The sequence below is a fragment of the Oncorhynchus nerka genome, linkage group LG6 (assembly GCF_034236695.1).
Source record: "Oncorhynchus nerka isolate Pitt River linkage group LG6, Oner_Uvic_2.0, whole genome shotgun sequence".
Classification (NCBI taxonomy): Eukaryota; Metazoa; Chordata; class Actinopteri; order Salmoniformes; family Salmonidae; genus Oncorhynchus; species Oncorhynchus nerka.
Window position 1 is genome coordinate 51669352 of NC_088401.1, and position 26574 is coordinate 51695925.

Sequence of the window (26574 nt, forward strand, 5' to 3'; positions counted from 1 at the left end):
GTAGACCAGTGACACAAAATCTCAATTGAATCTATTTTAAATTCAGACGGTAACACAACAAAATGTGGTAAAAGTCAAGGGGTGTGAATTTCTGAAGGCACTGTATGTTTGTGCGTCCAGCACAAATGACACCATTTAAATAAGACGCACACAAAGAGAAGGTACAGGACAGGACAGACTTAAATTTATTCAGACAAACATTGTGGAACTGTTACAATAAAATAAAGGTATTTTCAGCCCATAACATCAACATTCCATTATAACTTCAGAAGGGGGAAAATAAGACACTCTAAAACTCACTGCACTATGCTTCTATGGAAAGAGCTTCTGGAGTCTAGCTACATTAAGGACAATCGATTTACACACCTCAGTCTGCAACTGGACAAAGCCACAGAGCCTTCACATGGCAATATATTACCCTTTAACATGAGTCATTTTTTCTCTTTACAAAGTAAAAAATATATAGAGTTAACAAAGAAGACTTTTGCAAACATGGCCATTTATGTGTGTGTTTGAACTAGCATCGTAAAACTGTATCGTGTGTGTGTGTGTGTGTGTGTGTGCGCGCGTACACTCCCCTACATATTTATTTGGACAATTCCATCATTTTGGATTTCAAATAAAATGTGTTATATGCGGCGACATTACAGAATGACATGTTTTATTTGACTGTATTTTCATACATATCAGTTTCACTGTTTAAAAACGAACGTACTTTATGGATATAGTCCCCCATTTAAAAGTGTCATAAGTATTTGGACAAATTCAACGGGAATAATGATGAGAGAGAAAGCTTGAGATGCACAAAGATTATACCCCCAAACACATGCTATCCTCCATTACTAATAACAGGGGACGTTAGCATTTTTTGGAGGGGGGGGTATGACATTTACGCCTTTGTAACTTTCTCACTCATCATGATTATACGTAATCACGGTAGCATCCACGTTAATGTAGAAGTGTTTTGAAACATATTCTCTTCTTATTTACAATAAAAGTGACTCCAAAATGACACAATACATTATTTACCATTCCTTTCTATTGGGCACAACATAACACGAAACACAACCAAATGCATACTACAAACCTGGGGTGTCACAAGCTTGAGTGCTAGGAACATGGGACCAAATACAACATTTTTGACTAAATCTCATACACTATAAGTGAATTTGTCCAAATACTTCTGACATTTTCAAATGGGGGGGAACTATATACATAGCATACTTCCATTTCTAAACAGTAAAATAGATGTGGATGAAAATAGCCTAAAATAAAAGCTGACATTTTGTACTGTCGCCACATATAAAACATTTGATGTCAAATACAAATAGCGAGTATTGAGCCAAATTAAAAATTTTAGCTTCACTGTCCAAATAAAGACGTAGGGGAGTGTATGTGCGTGTGTGTATCTGAGGACATTTCAGCAACAGCAAAGGACCTTGGGATTGCATGTAATTCCGCTTCTGTAGACGTTTGAGTGACTTGGGCCAAACAGAGGGAGGGTTACTCAGCTATGTACACAAGCAGGCCAGGCAAGCGAGGGACAGCAGTGGCATCAGGACAGGGCAAGGGTCAGTTATGACATCATGAGAGGGCAAAGGTCAAGGGCAGGTTGATTGCAGAATCAAAAGAAGAGGCCTTACACTGCTACAGCAAGAGATGACTTAATACACACGTGTTACAAGTATGTTACAGGCTGTGTGTGTGTGTGTGTGTGTGTGTGTGTGTGTGTGTATTGTGTTAGCGGGAGGTTATTGTCTCTCTGGCTGATATACACACAGAGACGTCAGAGTTGAAGATGCACAGGGACAAAACACAAAAGGGTCATCATGCATGCTGTTCACGTGATAAACAAACAACCAACCAATATCAGGGTCAGAGGTCACTGTGATGCAGTGATCAGTTGTGACTAGATGAGTTAATGTCGTGATCTGAAAGGACCAACCGATTGATTAATGGACAGAGGGAGAAATCACCCATCCGTTTTTAGTAAATACACAGATATACTGTATATGAGTGTGGGCATGAGAGAAAGGGATAAGGAGTGGACTGAAGAAGGGAGAAAAGGGAGCGCAATAAGGACAGAGACCAAAAATGGACGATGGGGATTAGAGAAAGGGAGAGAGATTTGAGGGAAGGAGAAAAAAAAAGCCCCGAACCCAAAAGCATCACTTTCATCCCCTGTGTTCCTCTTCCTGTCCCCAGATTTCCCAGGCTCCTCTGGGAGAAGACTGAGATGAAAGGCCTACTCTACGGGTGTCGACTCCGAACTATAAAAAACAAAATAAGGGAAATTAGATGAATGAGAGGAGCGAGAGGAGCGCCACGGCTGTAAAACTCACTCATGCATTCCACCAGCGTGAAAAACAGAGCACAGAGAGAGATAGTGAGAGAGAGGGGAGAGGGAGTGAGAGAAAGAGGGAAAATAAGCGAGTGACAGAAAGAAGGTAAAGATGTGTGAGAGCGAGAGAGAGAGGGAGGGGGGAGTAAAAGGCTGTGAGAGAGGTAGCAGAGAAAGAGAGCGAGAGCATGAGATTTGTAAAGTGAGCAAGCAGGTTTTGGTCGTGACAGACTGTTTTCTAATTAGCTCTGTGCCTGCCTGGAACTACACTTGGAAAACATCAGTGTTGCTGAAGAGTAGAAGAGCTCAGACGTCTATTCTGTAGAGCTGTTGTTTGTGCTATATGGACCAAAGTGTCAATCACAACAGACTCTCACACGTGAATAAAAAATCTGTTCAAGATCGCTTCCCACTGGCCGAAGCACGCAAAAGCAATGTATCATTACGCTGCATCACAAGCCCAATGAAGCATATAGTGCCCGGCTCAGACCTGTGAATATATGCGTCCAACCATCGAAGGCCTGTCATTATCAAAGTGAAATGTCACTAAGCATTGTGTGTGTGTGCTTATACTGTACCAGTGTAACGCTTATAACTGTTCATAAGCCCGTCTTATGGGTTACGCCTATCTCATCTGGGTTCGTGGGGTAGATACATTACGATAACTGACCTCACTTGACTGCAACCCGAAATATTCTGAAATAAAGCAGGAACTCATTTAAAATAGAAGCTATACTATAGCTAGAATATTTCACTTCTTATGTCAACAATACAAACCAATGGCTACAGAAATCAAACTCTACGACAAACAAAACTATTATGGTAAAACATTATTTTTAAACTCCTGCTGCTTTTTGTAAAAATAAAAATAAATAAAAGAAAACCGTTCAAATGAAAGAAAAATATATTTGTGTCCGTCTCAAAAGCTGCAGGCTGGTTTGTGGAGGTTTGAAAAAGGTCTGGGTACCTTGTAGGATTTCTCTGATCTGAAATTCCACAGACAAAGTGCTCGTCTCCACCTGAACCAAAGTACAAAACTGTTTAAAAATAAATAAATAATAATAATCAAATGAATGGAAAAACAATATGTATGTTTTGAACTTTCAAGCTGAAGATAGAGGTTGCTATTCAGTTAGTGGCTCACAATGTCGTTTTAAACTTCTAAAAGCTACATTAGAGGAGGTTTGCACGGCAATAAGACTGCAACAGAAGAGAGCGCTGCAGCAGCGAATGTGGGCATTGTCACCAAATAAACCAAACTAAATGTGTATACTCTGGGTTACATATCTGGCTACCCAAACATGTCTTCAGCAGGGGCGTAGTAGGGGAACATGCAAAAAAACACAATCACTCTCGCTGATTCTAGGACACCCTGGAACATTCAATAACAGCCAGAACAATATTCTCAAGCAAAGAGCCTATAGAGTATTCTGGAACCCGAGAATATGGTATTCTAGAACATGAGGAGGGAGGACGCGAGTGGAACACAAACAGGAGAACAGCCTCTGACAGAAGGGCCAGGGAACGGAACATACTGTAGAATCTCGCCTTCCTGTTGTGAAGGTATTTACATCAATGTGTCTATGGCCTCAGACAGACACGAAACTCCCAGAAACACAGGCAGATAAAGAGAGAGAAAGGGGAGATGAGAGAGCAAGAGAGAGAGAGAATGAGGCTATAGCAATCGGTGTCAGTCAAAAATGGAAGGGTTTGGGGACAGTTGAAGCAGAGGGTAACACAAGAAAAGAGTCTTTGTTTGAATTGAATAGGTCTCCATTATCTGAAGGAGAGTAGAAGGTGGATACATTATATGAAGGTTGAGTAGGACGGGATTAACGAAGAGAAAGCTTCAATGAAGTTGTGAACAAGAGGAAGGAAAAGTCAGTTGGACATGGACTGATGTTGAGGGGCAGGGGCGGGACGAAGGAGACGCTGGAATGGCTTCAGGTCTGTGCAGAGTTAACGGGAGTCCCTGGTTGGTTGATGGGAGAGCAGGTGGGGGCAGAGCTACCAGACGTAGCCAATCTCATCATCTTTGTCATCTTCCTCGTCCTCGTCATCCTCGATGGCCCCTCTGGGATGGATCCGGCCCCGCCTCTGCTTCTGCCGGCTCCTCCCACTCCGAGGTGGCTCCTCCTCCTGGTCGTCAAGGAGAAGGACGCCACCCCCGCTGCCAAAATCCCCCGAGGTCTCTTGATCCTCCTCTACACAGAGACAGGGAGATAGACAGGTTAGATATTGAGACAGACAGATGGGTAACAAAGAGAGACAGGTAGGCAGGCAGAGAGTCAGAAACTGAAAGACAGAGAAAGAGAGACAACATACGGCTGAGAAAGGCAGACAGACCGGCAGCCAGACCTACAGCCAGACTGACAAACAAACCAATCCACATACAGCTTCCTTTAATCGAGACGCGCTATTCCGACAGCACAATGCACGATGAGTGTAAATAACGTCCTCTTCCTCCAGTGGTCCGTGTGAGCCTGAGCTCTACTTTATCCCAGCTCACCATCTCAAAGCATGAAACCTTTCAAAGGAACACTGTTGAATCCCAAACACATGAGCAGCGAATCAGAGGTAGCCAGAGGCATTCAGCTATAGATAGATAAGACTTCACAGGCTGTTCTCAGGTCTGTCTGGGTGATTACACAGCTTCTATTAGCAGCAGGGTTTACCACACCAACGTTCAGTCTGGCAATTGTCACAGCAGATTAGTCTCCTTGTAAAATGGAACTACGCTTCAGAGATAGGAGTACATGAAAATGCCCAACACACTCCACAAACAACAACAACATGACAAAGGCATCGCCTGTTCCTCTAAAAGGCCTGGGGAGTATTTTTTTCGGGGGAGACACATTTGCGCCGTAAAAAGTCTCTAACAGAACAGAGACCTGTCATTGAGATTCCCCGCATGCTTCAGTGGTATCTTTAAAGAAAGACTCAGCGAGCTCACTGCCTCCAGCACCCCAGATTACACCTAGATAACACACGCACAGCAACACCTGTATCACAGAGCACACTCATAGAGACAGATGGGACACATTGTAAAGAGAATGCTGGAGGTGTGTGTGTGTGTGTGTGTGTGTGTGTGTGTGTGTGTGTGTGTGTGTGTGTGTGTGTGTGTGTGTGTGTGGAAAAGTGTTGGAAAAGTTATGTTGGGTTCACATACTATGTGAAATCTTTCGAATACTTTGAGCATTTGCTCTAGCCTGCCTGGAGTGCCAGTTTCGGCGAGATCTTCAGTTTGGTGCAGGCAAGCTCAATCAAACACATATTACGTATCCACAATACCACAACATTACAGTGTGTGTGTGTGTGTGTGTGTGTGTGTGTGTGTGTGTGTGTGTGTGTGTGTGTGTGTGTGTGCGCGTGCGTGCGTGGACTGATGGGCTTTACCACAGGTGGGGTTGCCCTGTTTTCTGGAGCCGGCGATCTCGTTGCCGTATTTGTCCACACACCAACACTGTCCAGTACTGCCATGACACTGGGTTGACTTAAAGTAACCCTCCTCAGAACAGCGTGGAATATAGGCCCCTAGAGAGAGAAAGGATGGAAGGGAGGGAGAGTGTGTAGTGAGGGAGAGAGAGAGAGAGAGAGACTGTGTCAGAGATAAAGAGAGGCACTCGTATGCATGAATGGGCCTGGTTGGCCCAGGCCATCCAAATCAGGTTGAGTTCTTTTTTATTATTATTCTCTACTTGTCAGTGTTCCAAACAGGACATTCTTAGATTTTCTTTTTTTATACCTAAACACAGTACTTGATTTGGGCAGTAGCTCACGGGAACTGCTTACCGGCACCTGAAATTTTATTCAGCTTGAGTCCCTGCACTTCCTATAGAATATTAGCTCAAAAGTATTGTAGAGTTCCTGCACATAAATATAAACAGTAACAGCACCCACAATGAGTACCGTGACCTATTTCAGTCCAAGCACTGGCCAAAACATGCAATTAGAAAATAATGGACAGGTTCTGGCATGTGTCATTCCACACTGATACCATGTGCAGTAAACAGTACTTATCACTGTGTAGGCTAGGCTTAGCTAGCGAGCTAAAACTCACGAGCCAACTTGGCTAACCAAAACAAGTAAAATGGCCAAAAAAAGCTCACTGTGAAAAAAAACAAAAATCAAACAAGAGACCGCGTACAGAAAATAATTTTGGCGCATTTGCCACGTTAATTGATATTTCGTTTTTTATATTTACTAGGCTCGCCTGGCATCTACTCCTCCTTGGGTCCAAACAGGGTTAAAACAATTACATCACAGCCAAACACAAAGCCAAAGACATTATTATGCTATTATGACCCCATTTAGGTTCCGCTTTAAATGACATGCAGCTTATAAAGGCTTCATAAAGACTACATTAATGTGTGACAAATCATCTATAACCATATGTCATGCTTTATAAAGGGTTCATAAAGACTACATTAATGTGTGACAAATCATCTATAACCATATGTCATGCTTTATAAAGGGTTCATAAATGTGGCATAACTGTGTGACAAATCATCTATAACCATATGTCATGCTTTATAAAGGGTTCATAAATGTGGCATAACTGTGTGACATAACAACGAATGTCAAATGTGACATAACCCACTATGTCAAATATGACATAAACCTGTGCTTTATAAAGGGTGGCATAAGCACTGCTTGATAAAGGCCTTATAAGTCATTAAATTGAGGCTTCACAAAGCATTTCTAACCCTGTCATGCATCTTGGTAGAGCATTACAATGCCAGGATATTGGGTCGATTCCCGGGACCACCCATAAAAATGTATTCACGCATGACTAAGTCGCTTTGGATAAAAGCATCTGCTAGATGTTATATATTGTATCATTAAAACATTTCTAGAATGACCCAACTTCTTTCCCTCTTTGGTGCATAGTCAATATTGGACCTGACCTCAACTTCCCCCAAAATACATTGGTGAGGCTTTTTTAAAATCCCTTTAAAAACCCATCCAAATTCTGTTTTGTTTTTCCAGGTTTCGGATTTCCCCCATTTATGTAACATTTCATGTTCTGTGTTCACAACAATGCTTTAACCACATCAGGGGTTGACTTAGATCTTTGTGTGTAGTTGCCCTTTAAAACTTCTTACGGCTAGGGGTTCCGCTAGCAGCACCCCTCGACAACATTCCGCTGAAAAGGCAGCGCGCTAAATAAAATATTTTGGGGAAATATGTAACTTTCACACATTGTCACGTTCATCGTAAGGATCGGACCAAGTGACTAGATCATTTCAATCAAATAATTTTATATCAAAACAACAAACAACCAAACGAAACGTGAAGCTACTGATGTGCACTAAGGCAACTATACATAGACAAGATTCCACACCAGAAAGTGGGAAAAAGGGCTGCCTAAATATGATCCCCAATCAGAGACAACGATAAACAGCGGTCTCTAATTGGGAACCATATCAGGCCAACATAGAAATACACAACATAGAATGCCCACCCCAAATCACACTCTGACCTAACCAAATAGAGAAATAAAACGTCTCTCTAAGGTCAGGGCGTGACAGTACCCCCCCCCCCCCCCCTCAAAGGTGCGGACTCCCGGCCGCAAACATGAACCTATAGGGGAGGGTTCGGGTGGGCATCTACCTTCGGTGGCGGCTCCGGTTCGGGGCGTAGTCCCCGCTCCCTACACTGATCCCTCTGCTTCTGTGGAACCGGACTGTGGATCGTTGCCGGAGGAACTGGACTGTGGATCATCGCCGGAGGCTCAGAACTAGGAACCACCGCTGGAGGCTCCGGACTGGGGACCGTCACTGGAGGTTCCGGACTGTGGACCGTAGTTAGAGGTTCCGGACTGTGGACTGTCTTTGGAGGTTCCGAACTGTGGACCGTCTTTGGAGGTTCCGGACTGTGGACCGTAGTTAGAGGTTCCGGACTGTGGACCGTCTTTGGAGGTTCCGGACTGTGGACCGCCTTTGGAGGTTCCGGACTGTGATACATCGCCGGAAGCTCTGGACTGGGAACTGTCGCCAGGAAAGCTCTGAACTGGGAACTGTTGCCGGGAAAACTCTGGACTGGGAACTGTCGCCAGAAGCTCTGGACTGGGAACTGTCGCCGGAAGCTCTGGACTGGGAACTGTCGCCGGAAGCTCTGGCCTGGGAACTGTCGCCGGAAGCTCTGGACTGGGAACTGTCGCCGGAAGCTCTGGACTGAGAAATGTCACCGGAAGCTTTGGACTTTGGACGCGCACTGGAAGCCTGATGCGTGGGACTGGTACAGGTGGCACTGGGCTGATGACACGCACCTCAGGGCGAGTGCGGGGAGGAGGCATAGGACGTACTGGACTGTGGAGGCGCACTGGAGGACTGGAGCGTCCTGGCTGGATGCTCACTTTAGCTCAATAAGTGCGGGACGCTGGCACAGGACGCACTGGGCTGTGCAGACACACCGGAGATACAGTGCGCAGAGCCGGCGCAGGATATCCTGATCCGAGGAGGCGTACTGGAGGCCAAGAGCGCTGAGCCGGCACCATCCGTCCTGGCTAGATGCCCACTCTAGCCCGACCAATGCGGGGAGCTGGAATATAGCGCACCGGGCTGTGACTGCACACTGGAGACATGGTGCGCATCACTGCATAACACGGTGCCCGACCGGTCACACGCTCCCCACGGTAAGCACGGGGAGTTGGCCTACCAATCTCCCCGTGTTCCCCCCGTGCTTGCCTCGTAATGTCGCCACGTAATGTCGCCGTATGGCGATACTCCCCGGCCTGCGTCCAGGGTCCTTTTCCATCCAGGATCTCCAACCAAGTCCACTCCTCCTGTACATGCTGCTTGGTCCTATTTTGGTGGGATCTTCTGTCACATTCGTCGAAAGGATCGGACCAAGGCGCACCATGAGTAGAGTTCCACATAATAAAACAACAAACAACCAAACGAAACGTGAAGCTACTGATGTGCACTAAGGCAACTATACATAGACAAGATCCCACACCAGAAAGTGGGAAAAAGGGCTGCCTAAATATGATCCCCAGTCAGAGACAACGATAAACAGCTGTCTCTGATTGGGAACCATATCAGGCCAACAAAGAAATACACAACATAGAATGCCCACCCAAAATCACACCCTGACCTAACCAAATAGAGAAATAAAACAGCTCTCTAAGGTCAGGGCGTGACACACATTAACAAGTGCGATACACCAAATGAAAGATAAACTTCTTGTTAATCTACCCATCGTGTCCGATTTCAAAAAGGCTTTACAGCGAAAGCACATCATATGATTATGTTAGCTCAGAGCCAAGTCACAAAAACACACAGCCATTTTTCCAGCCAAAGAGAGGAGTCAAAAAGCAGAAATATAGATCAAATTAATCACTAACCTTTGATGCTCTTCTTCAGATGACACTCATAGGATATCATGTTACACAATACATGTATGTTCTGTTCGATAAAGTGCATATTTATATCCAAAAATCTCAGTTTACATTGGCGCGTTGCGTTCAGTAATGTTTTGCTTCCAAAACATCCTGTGATTTTGCAGAGAGCCACATCAATTTACAGAAATACTCATAATAAACATTGATAAAAGATACAAGTGTTATTCACAGAATTAAAGATATACTTCTCCTTAATGCAACTGCTGTGTCAGATTTCAAAAAAACTTTACGGAAAAAGCAAACCATGCAATAATCTGAGTACGGCACGCAGACGACAAATCAAGCCAAACAGATATCCACCATGTTGGAGTCAACAGAAGTCAGAAATAGCATTACCTTTGATGATCTTCATCAGAATGCACTCCCAGGAATCCCAATTCCACAATAAATGTTTGATTTGTTCGATAAAGTTCATCTTTATGTCCAAATACCTCCTTGTTGTTAACGCGTTCAGCCCAGTAATCCAAATTCATGACGCACGAGCAGACAAAAAGTCAAAAGGTTCCGTTACAGTCCGTAGAAACATGTCAAACGAAGTATAGAATCAATCTTTAGGATGTTTTTAACATAAATCTTCAATAATGTTCCAACCGGAGAATTCCTTTGTCTTCAGAAATGCAATGGAACTCATCACGTGAATGCGCGTCACCAGCTCGTGGCACTCTGCCAGACCACTGACTCATTCAGCTCCCATTCCACCCTCCGTCACAGTAGAAGCATCAAACAAGGTTCTAAAGACTGTTGACATCTAGTGGAAGCCTTAGGAAGTGCAATTTGACCCCATAGACACTGTGTTTTCGATAGGCCAAGAGTTGAAAAACTACAAACCTCAGATTTCCCACTTCCTGGTTGGATTTCTCTCAGGTTTTCACCTGCCATATGAGTTATGTTATACTCACAGACATCATTCAAACAGTTTTAGAAACATCAGAGTGTTTTCAATCCAAATACATTAATAATATGCATATATTAGCAACTAGGACTGAGTAGCAGGCAGTTTACTCTGGGCACACTTTTCATCCAAATGTGAAAATGCTGCCCCCTATCCCAAGCAGGTTAATTCACTGTTGTTTGGTTTGAGGGTTTACTGTAGCACAGTAATCGCACATGTGATGATTATGTACTCACATTCTGGCCACCAATGGAATGGCTGGAGTAAAAGGCCACAACATTTATATTCTACAGACCTCACTGAGAACTCACTACAGTAATTTTATTGCGGCACCCAAAACAGTTTTTGTTCTATAAGCCAATATCTATTACACATAGTGATTCGCACTGGGGGCATTTAAAAACCCAATTTAATGCAAATATCACTTAAATTTGAACAAATATGAATCATTGTTAATGTTTAGACAATTATTTTTCATATAATTAATAAATACATGTTGTTGATACTTTTATACTATTATGTGGAGGACTTTTATTTTGGAAATTTCTGAAATTCTGTGACCCGGAAGTACTTTTTTTAGTGTTGGTGACAAGATGCTGTTAATGTGATGAGTTTGCAAATCAAATGCCCAATTGTGGTGCCACCGGAAAGCGAAAAACAAGTTAACATTTATGGTAATTTAAATTAGTTTGTAGCAGTTGTGTTGAGTTAGATTACATACTGTAGCTACCTCAGTCATTCTTTCAAATAATTTCGGTGACTACACAGCAATTGCTAGATAGCCAAAATTTTGCTAGCTAAGGGCTCAGCTAAATAAAAATCCCCTAGATACAGCCACGTCTCATAATCAAGTCATGAGATTTGTAAATGAAAGTGGAATATAATAATATGAATCAAATGGAGTTTCCCATCTCCCCATTTAGAGTTTCTAGTGCAGCACATACGTAAATGCCCTCATCCAGATGGTGGGACAAAGATATTTCCTAACATACCTGCTAACTTTGTTGTTACTTTTAAGATTGGAACCAACATGCAGTATTTGTAAAGTATTTGTCATTATCACTAGTTAACCCTCCTGCTGTGTTCCGGTCAAATTGGACCGATTTACAAGTTCTCTCTGAAAAATGTAGTTCATTTAATCTGATTGTCATAAGGTTCCATGACTTTGTCCACACAGGGCATCTGAACACACATAATACATTTTGATGACTTTCATTACATTTTGGGTGTGTTATTTAACTTTTGTACATCTGTTGTGTTCCTGGTCATTTGACCGGTCATTAGAAATGAATGGGTGAGACTACAATTAGTGTACACACACACACACACACACACACACACACACACACACACACACACACCCCTTCTTGGCTTCCATGGCAACCCCCATGGGAACCTTTCCCCGATATAATCTTTCCCCCACAGGAACAAGACCTGTTGGCATTCTACCAAACAATCGCAACGTTGTTTCAATAATATATAGAACTTTTCTCGCAGCTCTGGTATATAAAGCTTTTTGAGGCCTTCTTCACAGTTCATTCTGTGGCAGCACAATGACTAAATGATATACTGTATGTGAGGCTCTTGATCATATCCTTGATCATGACACTGGTGAGGAGGAGAGAGTCCTTGTTAAACTTTGACACAAAGTAGTCTGTGATAAATAGCACAATATGTTTCATCTGAGTATTTGTTATAGTCAAAATAATCCATACATTATGCTTTTCTTACTCAAAAACTAGTTGTATGAGCTCAGGTCAATGAGACCTTCAGGCCATTAATCACAAATAGAAGTTCAAAACGTTGTAATGTTCACAAGAACTTAAGTTGATAAAAAGATCTAACACAACATTAGGCGATAATATATGTAGTATTATGGATTTATAATCAGCAATAATGGGGCAGTCATTGGGAGCACAGAATTAATTAACATGAAACGAACACAACAGGAGGGTTAACACATTAAAAAAGTCATACTTATGGCTAAACCCGACCTATTTCCACAATTGATCTTCTTAAAATGTGATTTTAAACCTGACCCTGACCTATGAAGGCCAAGGTTAATGTGTTGGTCCACCAGACCGTCATGTCACCTTCATGTCAACCCAACATGTCACCTTCTAGAAAGCACATGTTTATATCATATTCAACCTAGTGGGTTATGTCACACAGTTATGCCACATTTATGAACCCTGTACAACTCATGACATCAGGTTATAGAAACTTTGTAACACATTTATGTGGTGCTTATGAAGGCATTAGGAAGGCTTTATGAAGCCTTTATGAGCTAAACGTAATTTAAAGCAGGACCCAAATGGGGTCGATATAAAATCCACAATACCACAACATTACAGTGTGTGTGTGTGCGTGTGTGTGTGTGTGTGTGTGTTTGTGCGTGTGTGTGCGTCTCTCCACAGTCTGCGTTGTGCCGTGACATGTTGTTTTATCCGTTTAAAAAAATCTGATTTTACTGCTCGCTTGATTTATTTGATGTGGAAGAGACTTCCATGTAGTGATGGCTCTATGCAGTTTCCCATAGTCTGTTCTGGACTACAACACTATGAAGAGACCCCTGGTGGCAATCGTTGATTTCATTGATCTAATGTAGGGCCTTAAAGACCGTTTCAGTACATTCAGAGACAATTCCAAAGGGGATTTCGAATAAAATTGTTAAGCTTACAGATGATTTGATGGTCAAAAATGATATCCACACCCAGGATGTTACCAGTTTCCGAAACAAATAACTTCCAGCAACGTTTGTGGACTCGCATGTTACATCTACAGTGGGGAAAGCAGCCCCCATCAAGAGCAATTTGATTTACAGGCATTATGGAACAAGATATTGAATATACAACTTATGGAACTCAACAGTCGATTTCATACGGGATAATGAAGAAGGCCGGCACCAATCAGACTAATTTGGTCAAATGACAGCCACCCAGTACCCATGACGGTATTTCTGTGTAACTGTTTTTGTACAACAGCTTAAACGGAAGGTACATGAGGGTTAGCCCTATCCATCTCTCATCGAGGCGCTCGACATTTGTCCCGAAGACATTTCCGAACATGAACAGTCTTCTTAGAGCCTTCACCACTCTGCCTATCACCGGCTGCGCTGTAAAACGTCTATCCTACACGGTCAACTATCCAGGCTCACGGGCCACCTGAACAACTTGTCACCTTCATCCTTTGAACGAGAACTGACCGAGTCCTCAGATTATGATGATATCATTTCAACGTTCAACACCAAACTCCGTCACCTTGCGCTGTGAGTCTGACCACAACCCGTAGGCCGATGTTCATTATTCCTTTTTCTTCCACTTGCCTGTATATGGCACTGCTTCATCGTGCTGTACATTGTCGCCTACTGTTTTCATTTACATGACCTTTGTTTGGTGTTAGAGCGTGTAGGCCTAATATAATGCAAAGAAATCCGATCTGATTGGCCTCGGCATACGTCTGGGCCTCGCTGTGGTCGTTGGAACAGTGCTAGCTCAGACCAGTTGGTGGCACTATATGTCATTGGCACCGGTGGCACCATAGGATACTAGAGCAATAGCTTTTTGATCAGGTGGACTTTGTCTCGGGTAAATGAAAGTTAGATTTAAATTATGCAGATGAACAACGTGAAACCTTGTGAGAAAAAAAACACTGGAAATATTTCCCAATCTTAACATTAGTCAAATGGACCCCATAATTGGCATATCACCTCAATACAATAATGTAATACAATAATCTCAATAATGACTTTGAGAATGATTACCTGCATTCAAAGAGCCAACCTACAGCACTAGAATAAACATATCTTGCGTCGACCTTGTGGTGTTGAGAGATAAACATGGTAATGATGTAACTGATTGCACAGGGTAGCCTAGTGGTTAGAGTGTTGGACTAGTAACCGGAAGGTTGCAAGTTCAAACCCCCGAGCTGACAAGGTACAAATCTGTCGTTCTGCCCCTGAACAGACAGTTAACCCACTGTTCCTAGGCCGTCATTGTAAATAAGAATTTGTTCTTAACTGACTTGCCTAGTTAAATAAAGGTTAAAATAAAAAAAAACATGAAGGAAGATAGTTACTACATGATAGACTGCTTGCTTTGTTATACAATTGGTATCGTGTCTTTTCTGTCATCCCATGAACCCCGTTCATTGCTACTCACAGCTATATATATATATATGGCTTTTAAAAAAATGTTTAATTTAAGACCTGCCTAAACAAAATGATCAATTTCTTTGTGATGGTGTATTAAATGGATTTATTATGGATTTATTAAGCATTGAGGCATAAGTCACTGTGCTTCTATGGCTATATGCACCACGACACTGTCTATTTAACAAGACAGCTCATAATCCAGTGCTTGAATCACAGTCACACCTATAAGACAATGGAATACAACAGAATGAAATAGAACATACATTTTTCGCAAATTTGATCGTGCCTGTGAAACCGTGATTAAAAAAAATGTATATTTTGAAACAATGCCCGTGTGCTCATTTTTGAGAATAGCTTGGCAACTGTATGTGTATTATAAACCTGATACTCGTCTATTGGATGGCCTGTCTAATAATAAAAAAATGAAACAAAAATACTGCATGGAACTTTGTATGAAGATTTGGAAAAAGTTGCATACATAACATAAAAAGAAATGGTTCTGTTCCCTGCCTCAAATACACATGCTGTTCATCAGTCTCTTCATTTATAATTTGACAACGAATATAGGCTATTAATAATATTGTCACACAGACTATTCTCAATTTAAATCGTGTCTACATCTACACTGAACAAAAATATAAACGCAACATTTCAAAGATTTTACTGAGTTACAGTTCATATAAGGAAATCAGTATATTCAAATAAATTCATTAGGCCCTAATCTATGGATTTCACTGTCTGGGAATACAGATATGCGTACGTTGGTCACAGATCAGTAAACAAAAAAGGTAGGTGCATCTGGTGTGACCACCATTTGCCTCATGCTGCGCGACACATGTCCTTCGCAAAGAGTTGATCTGGCTGTTGATTGTGGACTGTGGAATGTTGTCCCACTCCTCTTCAATGGCTGTGCGAAGTTGCTGGATATTGGCGGGAACTGGAACACGCTGTCGTACACGTCGATCCAGAGCATCCCAAACATGTTCAATGGATGACATGCAGGCCAGGGAAGAACTGGGACATTTTCAGCTTCAAGGAATTGTGAACACATCCTTAAGACATGGGGCCTTGCATTATCATGCTGAAACATGAGGTGATGGCAGCGGGTGAACGGTGCAACAATGAGCCTCGTCACGGTATCTATGTGCATTCAAATTGCCATCAATAAAATTCTATTGTGTACGTTGTCCGTAGCTTATGCCTGCCTGCCCATACCATAACCCCACTGCCACCATGGGCACTCTATTCACAACGTTGACATCAGCAAACTGCTCGATCACACAGACGATCCCGCAGGGGAAGAAACCAGATGTAGAGGTCCTGGGCTGGCATGGTTACATGTGGTCTGCGGTTGTGAGGCCGGTTGGATGTACTGCCAAATTCTCTAAAACGACATTGGAGGAGGCTTATGGTAGAGAAATGAACATTCAATTCTCGGGCAACAGCTCTGGTGGACATTCCTTCAGTCAGCATGCCAATTGAACGCTCCGTCAAAACTTGAGACATCTGTGGCACTGTGTTGTCTGACAAAACTGCACATTTTAGAGTGGCCTTTTATTTTCCCCAGCACAAGGTGCACCTGTGTAATGACCATGCTGTTTAATCATCTTCTTGATATGCCACACCTGTCAGGTGGATGGATTATCTTGGAAAATGAGAAATGCTCACTAACAGGGATATAAACAAATTTGTGCCACAAATGTGAGATAAATCAACTTTTTGTGTGCATGGAACATTTCAGTGATCTTTTATTTCAGGTTATGAAACATAGGACCAACACTTTACTTATTGCAGTTGTGGTTTTGTTCAGTATATAGGCATATGTGTGCACTGCAATTAGTTCCGCCGATATCCCGGACGGGATCCAGTAGAACAGACGATGCCGAGCCAATTGTGAACTGGGGCGGCAGGTAGCCTAGTGGTTAAGAGCATTGGGCCTGTAACTGAAAGGTTGCGAGATTGAATCCCCGAGCTGACAAGGTACAAATCTGGTGTTCTGCCCCTGAACTAGAAAGTTAAACCCACTGTTCCTAGGCTGTCATTGTAAATAAGAACTTGTTCTTAACTGACTTGCCTAATTAAATAAATGTTCATGAAAAAAATACAATAAAATGTTTCTAGGCTAAAGCCTATGGTTTATTCTGTTTGTGTTGTGTAGTGTCATGACGTTGGCCTGTTGGTGAGGTTTATGACCCCCATAAATACCCCCCTGTCTACTATACAGAGTGACTCTTGGAAAGCCCTTTGTTAACATAGAGAGTCTGAAAACATTAAAGGGGTGGGGACCAGAACCATATTTCAGAAATCCAACCAGTTGAAAATATGCGTTGGTACTTAAAGAATAGGATATCAGATCAGTTGTCATCTGAGACATTATTACTGATAATTGGATGACATAAACTGTATCTTGGAAAGTCTACACATTCTAGTTATCAGATTCACATAGATTTGTTGTGCAATCTAAATGTTTAAATATGAAACTATTTGTGAAAAGATGAAACTACAGAACTAAGCCAACTTCAGTGTGAGCTTAAAGTATGGCAACTTGGTATGAACTTTGAACTCTTATTCAGGAAGTGATACTTCCTAGCTGTTGAGTGAGCAGCAGCAGCTGTAAACGTGGGCCAAGAAAAGGACGGACAACGTATCTCTTCTACCAAACACACGACTTTACTACAACACATCCTTTCTACCAGATATTATTCAGAGGACAGGAAGATCTCTGTTGGGCAACACGGCCTTCCATCTACGACCAACCTATTGAAACACAGCTCAGAGTAAATATTCCTTGCATTTTCCTTTTCCAAATGGGCAGTTATTTAGAATGCATAAGATTCTGTATTTATGATAGCTTTACAAGGTCCGATCAGAGACCAAGTTCCTTTGTTCCTCAGTCTTCCAGCGCTTTCATTCAAAACCCAGTCCCCTTTCTTTGTGTAACCAGCCGTTATATCTGTTCCGTCCGCTAGGGACGTTTTCTTTTATGACATAATTAGTAATCAATGTATGACTCATCCTGTGTATGTGTAATTCTGTGTGATTCTTTAGGTATTTAGTAAATAAATAATAAATCATTAAATTGTATTGCTGATTCAACTTGTTAGCCAGGGATCGTGAAGATAACCAAGAATTCTACGACTTCAGGTGAGACTGATTCAGACTGATTAAGAATGGACCACTATTGATGTAAAAGATTTCCAGAGTTTATTTGGAAGATAACAGCTCTATAAACATTCTTTCGTGGTGCCCCAACCTTCTAGTTAATTACATTTACATAATTAGTTCAATCAGGTAATATTAATTACAGAGAAATTATTTTATAGAATAGCATGTCATATCACTTAATCCGGCATAGCAAAGACACAACAGTAGGCTGTGAGTCCCTTGTGAAATACAAAAGCCATGATTTACATTGTTAATAAATGACTGCTTGGTCTACGAAATCAGGTGTTAAACGTTTTGTGTGCGATCGAGCAGTGCAGTAGTAAGAGTAAGGTAGCCTATGTTTTTATTGATAATTCAATTATGATTTGAGAGCTTCAATTTCGGCCCACCTACCAACAAGCGTCTGGCTACGCTACTGGATTGGCAGAGATGAGATGGATAAAAAATACATTTCTAAACAATCCTGTTGTCATGACGTTGCCCTCTTTGGGTATAGCAAGCCCCTTCCCCCTCTCCCTGCCTCCCCCTTTCCTCCTTCAACTAGGCTGCTGTGGTCAGAGAGACGTCGTAAATTCCTGAGGATCTCCTCATGGACACACAGTATAGAGAGAGTAAATTTTCATAGAGAACAAACGAATTTCTTACACCTCACAGAACTTGAGGTACGAACAATTTCATGTTCCGGAGAAGGTATAAAAGATCGGTGAAGAATCCAGCTACGAACTGGTCCGCTTGTTACAACTTGGGGAAGCTCATGGGAGACGGTGTGGCCACATTACCATAACGCTGTATATATAATAGCCTCAGATATGAGGTTTACATCTAATTGTTGTAAGATGAATGAGTGAGTATTATACTGTTTGTAAAATTGTGTAATATGATTTTGGATTGTTTAATGAAGGAAAATACATTTCCCTTTTGATTTGAACTAAATCAGAGGACCGCCCCTGAGCCCAGTTAGGGTCAGGCATCCTGGGACAGCCCCTTTTCTGCAATTCTGAATAAAACCCAACTTTGAGAAATTATCACTAGGCCATGTTTTTTTCCATTAGGAGAGGACAAAGGTTGTGGACCATTGCTGAATCTTTTAACCATACCACGTGGTTAAACTCTTAGACTATCGATGCCGACAGAATAAGAACAAGTCTTTGACATTAATTACTAGTCTGCAGCTAGGAATTCGGTATCATTGAACGCGAAGAATGACAACCGTCAAAACATCCATTCAATAACAAATGAATTAATGTCACTCTGAACTATCCCCTCTAACCAAGACAGACAGAGAGAGAGAGAGAGAGAGAGAGAGAGAGAGAGAGAGAGAGAGAGAGAGAGAGAGAGAGAGAGAGAGGACGAAACTATCCAACAGAAACAAACTTTTCACCAGCGATCAAGACGACACACTGAGCATAAATATATATATTGATTGCAATTGTTCCCGAATGAGTGAGCGTTCATGTGCAAAGGATTAGCATTTCAATTGTTATAATTATCACTCTCTAGTGAGTTCTTAGTCGACCCCCACTTCCCCTTTTGTCTAACAAGCCGCCATGCCGGTTTAGCCCACTAGGGCACATTCTTCTATCATTTCTTGTAACCATATTTACTGTTTGTTTATGCATTTCTGTGAATTACTTAGTTAGTAATAAATAAATGACTTAGGACAATTGATGTATGGATGACTCATAGTGAAGACTGGGTTTGTGCAGATAACCAACAATTTACGACGTTTGGAATGAGACTAATGTGAGGTAAAGTAAATAATTCATTAATTTGAAGACTAATTGATCAGTTAAAATATCTGAAAAGTTATTTTAGGAAATGCTAACTTTGTAATCTGAATATTTTTCCTTGGTGCCCCGACTTCCTAGTTAATTACAGTTACATGATTAATCAGTTGATCGCGTAATACTAATTACAGAGAATCTTTGATAAAAACTATAAGTCTTCAATTTAATGATAGTAAAGACACGACACTGTACTAAAATCAAAATGTACTAAAACTCAATGTGCTCATTGCCATGATTTTGTAGGTTATTGTGTGTGCATAGGTGGAGGCAAACAACCAATTACTAGTGCCTAAGATGAGACAACAAGCCATACATCCTGCTTTAAAAGGGACCAGTCACTTTCAATAACATGCGCAACGTGCGCACGTGCACACACACACACACACACACACACACACACACACACACACACACACACACACACACACACACCACACAAACCCATTACCCTCCTTTTTCATTCATGTGAGCCAGTCAAAGGCCATTTGTCAAACTGTGTTTTTTCGTGAGTTATAACATGATTATGCATGATTATTGATGACCACTTGGCTGAGGGTTTGAAGGAGTTAGGGGCGGGGATGTTTGTGTCTGTGTGTGCTATTGTTTGTCTCAACTGGGTAATGTATTGTGCCTAAATATGTATCGGAATTTAAATATACGGTGCACAATGACCAACAGCCTATGAAAAACAATTGATTGACAGCTGTCACTCCAGCAAACTGACCTATGAGACTCTTCCGTCGACCCTGAGTCTGAATCCTGTTCATCTCATTCTGGCAGGGCAGACCTGGAGCAGAAAAAACACACACACACACACACACACACACACACACACACACACACACACACACACACACACACACACACACACACAGAGAACAGGTTCAAGTGTGCAAACGTTAGTTTTTCCATCACCAACAAACACCACTCTCTTTCAATTTTGTTGTTGTCCGTCTTCACCTTTACTCTCTAAAACACTTCCTCCCTTCTCCATCCCTAACTCCATCCTCCCCTCCATCTCTCTCACCGTCAGGTTTCTGGAAGCAGTAGCACCACTCGTTGTTGGACAGTTTCCCGTCCTTGAAGGAGTCGCAGGAGTTGAACAGGGGCTTCATACACAGCTCATACTTATCCAGGTAGATGGCACTGAGCTCTGATTGGTCCAGCAGGAGGTCATAGTTCATGTCCAGCTTGTTGAACATCCAACCCAGAGAGTCCTTACAGATGGGCAGGATACTGGTGTCAAAACCTTGGGGACGGAAGAGAGGGATGTTAGCGGGTGGTGTGTGTGTGCGTGTGGGGGGGGGGGGGGAGAAGCGTGTGAGTGTGGAGGGTTAGGGGTGTTGGAAAACGTTTGTATGTGTGTGTGAGTGAGTGTGTGTTGTGGTGCCTCGTAGTGTCTCATGTTTGTATTGGAGGGGGTGCTTGTCTGAGGTCTTTTCAGTCTGAAACTTGAGTAAAGTGCTTGGAGACTGAGGGTGAGTTTGTTGAAATTTGAGTGTAGAGATATGTTGACTTTAGTTGAGCACAGAGGAGCACAGAGGAGCATCCTCTACAGTCCTCACGAGAATTGAAAAGAGCAATGGAATTTCAAATGGCAGTGCCATTTCAAAACGACAAAATAATACACACACAGATAATGGTGTGACTCACGTCCTGCCGCTGAATCAGAGTTGGCAGAGGTTTTGAGGTCTCGGTTGGCATCGAGGTGGAGAACTCCAAACCAGTCCTTCAGTCTGGATGCTAGGCTATGCAGGTCCCCATCACTGCAGACTGAACACACAGAGACAGAGACACACACCAGGGTTAGCAGGGAAATCATTTTAATAAAACATACTTTATTTTAAAGCCACATCGATGCAACATGACTGTTTGATAAGGTTGGGTGAAATAACGTCAGCACAATGTTGGCTCAACACATTTTTTATTTTCCTGGTTGGCTTCTCCTTGACCACACAGAGGACCATCAGACTGCACAGAAGCAGCTGAGTTATATTTCCCTTTCTGTTGCTATAGGAACACAAGCTGGTGAGTGAGTGTGAGAGTGGGTGAGTGATCGAGTGAGAGGGTGAGAGAGAGAGAGATAGTGTGTGTGATGATGATGGTTACACATTCATTCTGCCAGAGTGGTGGATGGTTACACATTCATTCTGCCAGAGTGAAGGATGGTTACACATTCATTCTGCCAGAGTGAAGGAGGGTTACACATTCATCCTGTCAGAGTGAAGGATGGTTACACATTCATTCTGCCAGAGTGAAGGAGGGTTACACATTCATCCTGTCAGAGTGAAGGATGGTTACACATTCATCCTGTCAGAGTGAAGGATGGTTACACATTCATTCTGTCAGAGTGAAGGATGGTTACACATTCATCCTGTCAGAGTGAAGGATGGTTACACATTCATTCTGTCAGAGTGAAGGATGGTTACACATTCATCCTGTCAGAGTGAAGGATGGTTACACATTCATTCTGCCAGAGTGGAGGATGGTTAGACATTCCTTCTGCAAAAGTGAAGGATGGTTACACATTCATTCTGCCAGAGTGAAGGAGAATTACACATTCATCCGGTCAGACTGAAGGATGGTTACACATTCATCCTGTCAGAGTGAAGGAGAATTACACATTCATCCGGTCAGACTGAAGGATGGTTACACATTCATCCTGTCAGAGTGAAGGAGAATTACACATTCATCCTGAAGGGTGGTTACACATTAATTCTGCCAGAGTGTTGGAAGGTTACACATTAATTCTGTCAGAGTGAAGGATGGTTACACATTAATTCTGTCAGAGTGAAGGAGGGTTACACATTCATCCTGTCAGAGTGAAGGATGGTTACACATTCATCCTGTCAGAGTGAAGGATGGTTACACATTCATTCTGTCAGAGTGAAGGATGGTTACACATTCATCCTGTCAGAGTGAAGGATGGTTACACATTCATTCTGTCAGAGTGAAGGATGGTTACACATTCATCCTGTCAGAGTGAAGGATGGTTACACATTCATTCTGCCAGAGTGGAGGATGGTTAGACATTCCTTCTGCAAAAGTGAAGGATGGTTACACATTCATTCTGCCAGAGTGAAGGAGAATTACACATTCATCCGGTCAGACTGAAGGATGGTTACACATTCATTCTGCCAGAGTGAAGGAGAATTACACATTCATCCGGTCAGACTGAAGGATGGTTACACATTCATCCTGTCAGAGTGAAGGAGAATTACACATTCATCCTGAAGGGTGGTTACACATTCATTCTGCCAGAGTGTTGGAAGGTTACACATTAATTCTGTCAGAGTGAAGGATGGTTACACATTAATTCTGTCAGAGTGAAGGATGGTTACACATTCATCCTGTCAGAGTGATGGATGGTTACACATTCATCCTGTCAGACTGAAGGATGGTTATACATTCATTCTGCCAGAGTGATGGAAGGTTACACATTAATTCTGTCAGAGTGAAGGATGGTTACACATTCATCCTGTCAAGAGTAAAGGATGGTTACAGATTCATCCTGTCAGAGTGATGGATGGTTACACATTCATCCTGTCAGAGTGATGGATGGTTACACATTCATCCTGTCAGAGTGATGGATGGTTACACATTCATCCTGTCAGAGTGATGGATGGTTACACATTCATCCTGTCAGAGTGATGGATGGTTACACATTAATTCTGTCAGAGCTCCACCTGACCAGCTACATGACAGGTGTACCCAGGTGAGACAATAACATCCGACCCAGCACTGCCACCAGTGACATGTACATACACACACACACACACACACACACACACACACACACACACACACACACACACACACACACACACACACACACACACACACACACACTGGAAGTTTCTCTAACTATCCAGAGGGATAGCACAGGGAAAGATGCTACAATAGTCACACAGCAGTGTATCTCCCCTCTATGTCTCTTTAAATGGCCATAAATCCACTGCACCAGGATACAGTGGGAATTCCAACACTATAAGTGTATAGAGCTGTTAACTAACTGTAAATGCTGCCTCAGATCTGTGATTTCAAACCCTTGTTTCCTCTCCTATCTGACACGGTCAATACAGAGCTGTCTATTTGACTGCTGTGGAAAACCACTCTCTCATCCGCAGCCTGGCCACTGACAAGGTCTCCCAGCCAATTAGCAACAACTGACTCACTTTCCGTCAGGATCTGTGTGTTTGTGCGTGCATGCGTGCGCGCGCGCGCCCGCCTGCGTGAGTGTGTCTGTGTCAGCATGATTGACATGGCTTCTAAGATGAGAACTAATTGACAGTTTCATAATAAAATGTGGTTAAATTCCTCACCTCATACCGAGCAAGCCAATCAAAAGCCATCATCCTTGGCATGTCAAAAAGTCAGATGGAGAACATTCCAGAATGCTGAAAACCATGAACATTCCGGTAGCCTTCTCAAGCCAGGCCTCTCTTGCCTGGCTACATCTAAACAGACAGACACATCACCCGACACATACGGAGCTTAGCTCAAGAAAGGGACAAACAAGTAAGGGATAGACTCACTTCTTCCTAGGTTCTTGCCTTTCTAGGGAGTTTTTCCTAGCCACCGTGCTTCCACACTTGCATTGCTTGCTGTTTGGGGTTTTAGGCTGGGTTTATGTACAGCACTTTGAGATATCAGCTGATGTAAGAAGGGCTTTAGAAATAAACTTGATTTGATTTGATAGATGTAGACATTCTGTGCATTGCCTTGGAAATAATGGACGATGCAGCAGGGCGAAGGCGGAGTTGAGTCCCATTGCAGAGTTAATTTATCCAAGGTAATGTACAGAATGGAGGTGTTTATCCCGCTTATACCACAGTTACCATATACCATACTAAAGAACACATTTACAATTTCTCATCTTTGGGTTGCTAGAGACGCGACTCAGTCGTTCGTGTCATTAGTTATATTTATCTAGAGACACGACCCAATCGTTCGTTTCATTAGTTATATTTATCTAGAGATGTGACCCAGTCTTTAATTTCATTAGTTGTATATCTAGAGACTCGACCCAGTCGTTCGTTTCATTAGTTATATATCTAGAGATGCGACCCAGTCGTTCATTTCATTAGTTATATATATCTAGAGATGAATCCCAGTCGTTTGTTTCATTAGTTATATATCTAGAGACACGACCCAGTCGTTCGTTTCATTAGTTCTATATCTAGAGGGAATAGCAACACTGTTTGTATTCCGTCATGTTTCCGGTCAGGCAATCAAACAAGCTAAGCGTCAGTATAGAGACAAAGTGGAGTCGCAATTCAATGGCTCAGACACGAGAGGTATGTGGCAAGGTCCACAGTCAATCATGGACTACAAAAGAGAAGCCAGCCCTGTCGCGGACCACGATGTCTTGCTCCCAGACAGACTAAACAACTTCTTTGCTCGCTTTGAGGACAATACAGTGCCACTGACATGGCCCGCTACCAAAACCTGTGGGCTCTCCTTCACTGCAGCCAACGCGAGTAAAACATTTAAACGTGTTAACCCTCGCAAGGCTGCAGGCCCAGACGGCATCACCGGCCGCATCCTCAGAGCAGGAGCAGACCAGCTGGCTGGTGTGTTTAAGGACATATTCAATCAATCCTTATCCCAGTCTACTGTTCCCACATGCTTTAAGAGGGCCACCATTGTTCCTGTTCCCAAGAAAGCTAAGATAACTGAGTTAAATGACTACCGCCCCGTAGCACTCACTTCCGTCATCATGAAGTGCTTTGAGAGACTAGTCAAGGACCATATCACCTCCACCCTACCTGACACCCTAGACCCACTCCAATTTGCTTACCGCCCCAATAGGTCCACAGACGTCGCAATCGCAATCACACTGCACACTGCCCCAACTCATCTGGACAAGAGGAATACCTATGTAAGAATGTTGTTCATCGATTACAGCTTAGCATTTAACACCATAGCACCCTCCAAACTCGTCATCAAGCTCGAGACCCTGGGTCTCGACCTTGCCCTGTGCAACTGGGTCCTGGACTTCCTGAAGGGCCGCTCCCAGGTGGTGAGGGTAGGTAACAACATCTCCACCCCGCTGATCCTCAACACTGGGGCCCCACAAGGGTGCGTTCTCAGTCCTCTCCTGTACTCCCTGTTCACCAACGACTGCATGGCCATGCACGCCTCCAACTCAATCATCAAGTTTGCAAACGACACTACAGTGGTAGGTTTTATAACCAACAACGACGAGACGGCCTACAGGGAGGAGGTGAGGGCCTTCGGAGTGTGGCGTCAGGAAAATAACCTCACACTCAACGCCAACAAAACAAAGGAGATGATCGTGGACTTCAGGAAACAGCAGAGGGATCAGACTACTATCCACATTCATGGGACAGTAGTGGAGAGGGTGGAAAGTTAAGTTCCTCGGTGTACACATCACTGACAAACTGAAATGGTCCACCCACACAGACAGTGTGGTGAAGAAGGCGCAGCAGCGCCTTTTCAATCTCAAGAGGCTGAAGAAATTCGGCTTGTCACCAAAAACACTCCCAAATTTTTACAGATGCACAATCGAGAGCATCCTGTCGGGCTGTATCACCGCCTGGTATGGCCATAACCGCAAGGCTCTCCAGAGGGTAGTGAGGTCTGCACAAAGCATCACAGACTACCTACCCTCCAGGACACCTACACCAACCGATGTCACAGGAAGGCCAAAAAGATCATCAAGGACAACAACCACCCGAGCCACTGCCTGTTCACCCCACTATCATCCAGAAGGCGAGGTCAGTACAGGTGCATCAATGCGAGAGACCGAGAGACTGAAAAACAGCTTCTATCTCAAAGCCATCAGACTGTTAACCAGCCATCACTAAC

At 42.9% G+C, this 26574-nt stretch overlaps 1 protein-coding gene across 1 annotated transcript in view; it reads right to left on the minus strand.

Annotated features, from left to right (window-relative positions):
- Positions 1-162: 162 nt before the first annotated feature.
- LOC115130045 (testican-1-like) overlaps positions 163-26574 on the minus strand; it is a 356997-nt gene continuing 330585 nt past the window's right edge. The window contains exons 8-12 of the mRNA XM_065019644.1: positions 21397-21516; positions 20771-20992; positions 20468-20530; positions 5738-5875; positions 163-4545 (exon numbers count right to left, since the gene is read on the minus strand). Of these exons, the coding sequence (XP_064875716.1) occupies positions 4349-4545; positions 5738-5875; positions 20468-20530; positions 20771-20992; positions 21397-21516 (740 nt within the window). The 3' untranslated portion in view covers positions 163-4348. The remainder of the gene's footprint in view (positions 4546-5737; positions 5876-20467; positions 20531-20770; positions 20993-21396; positions 21517-26574) is intronic.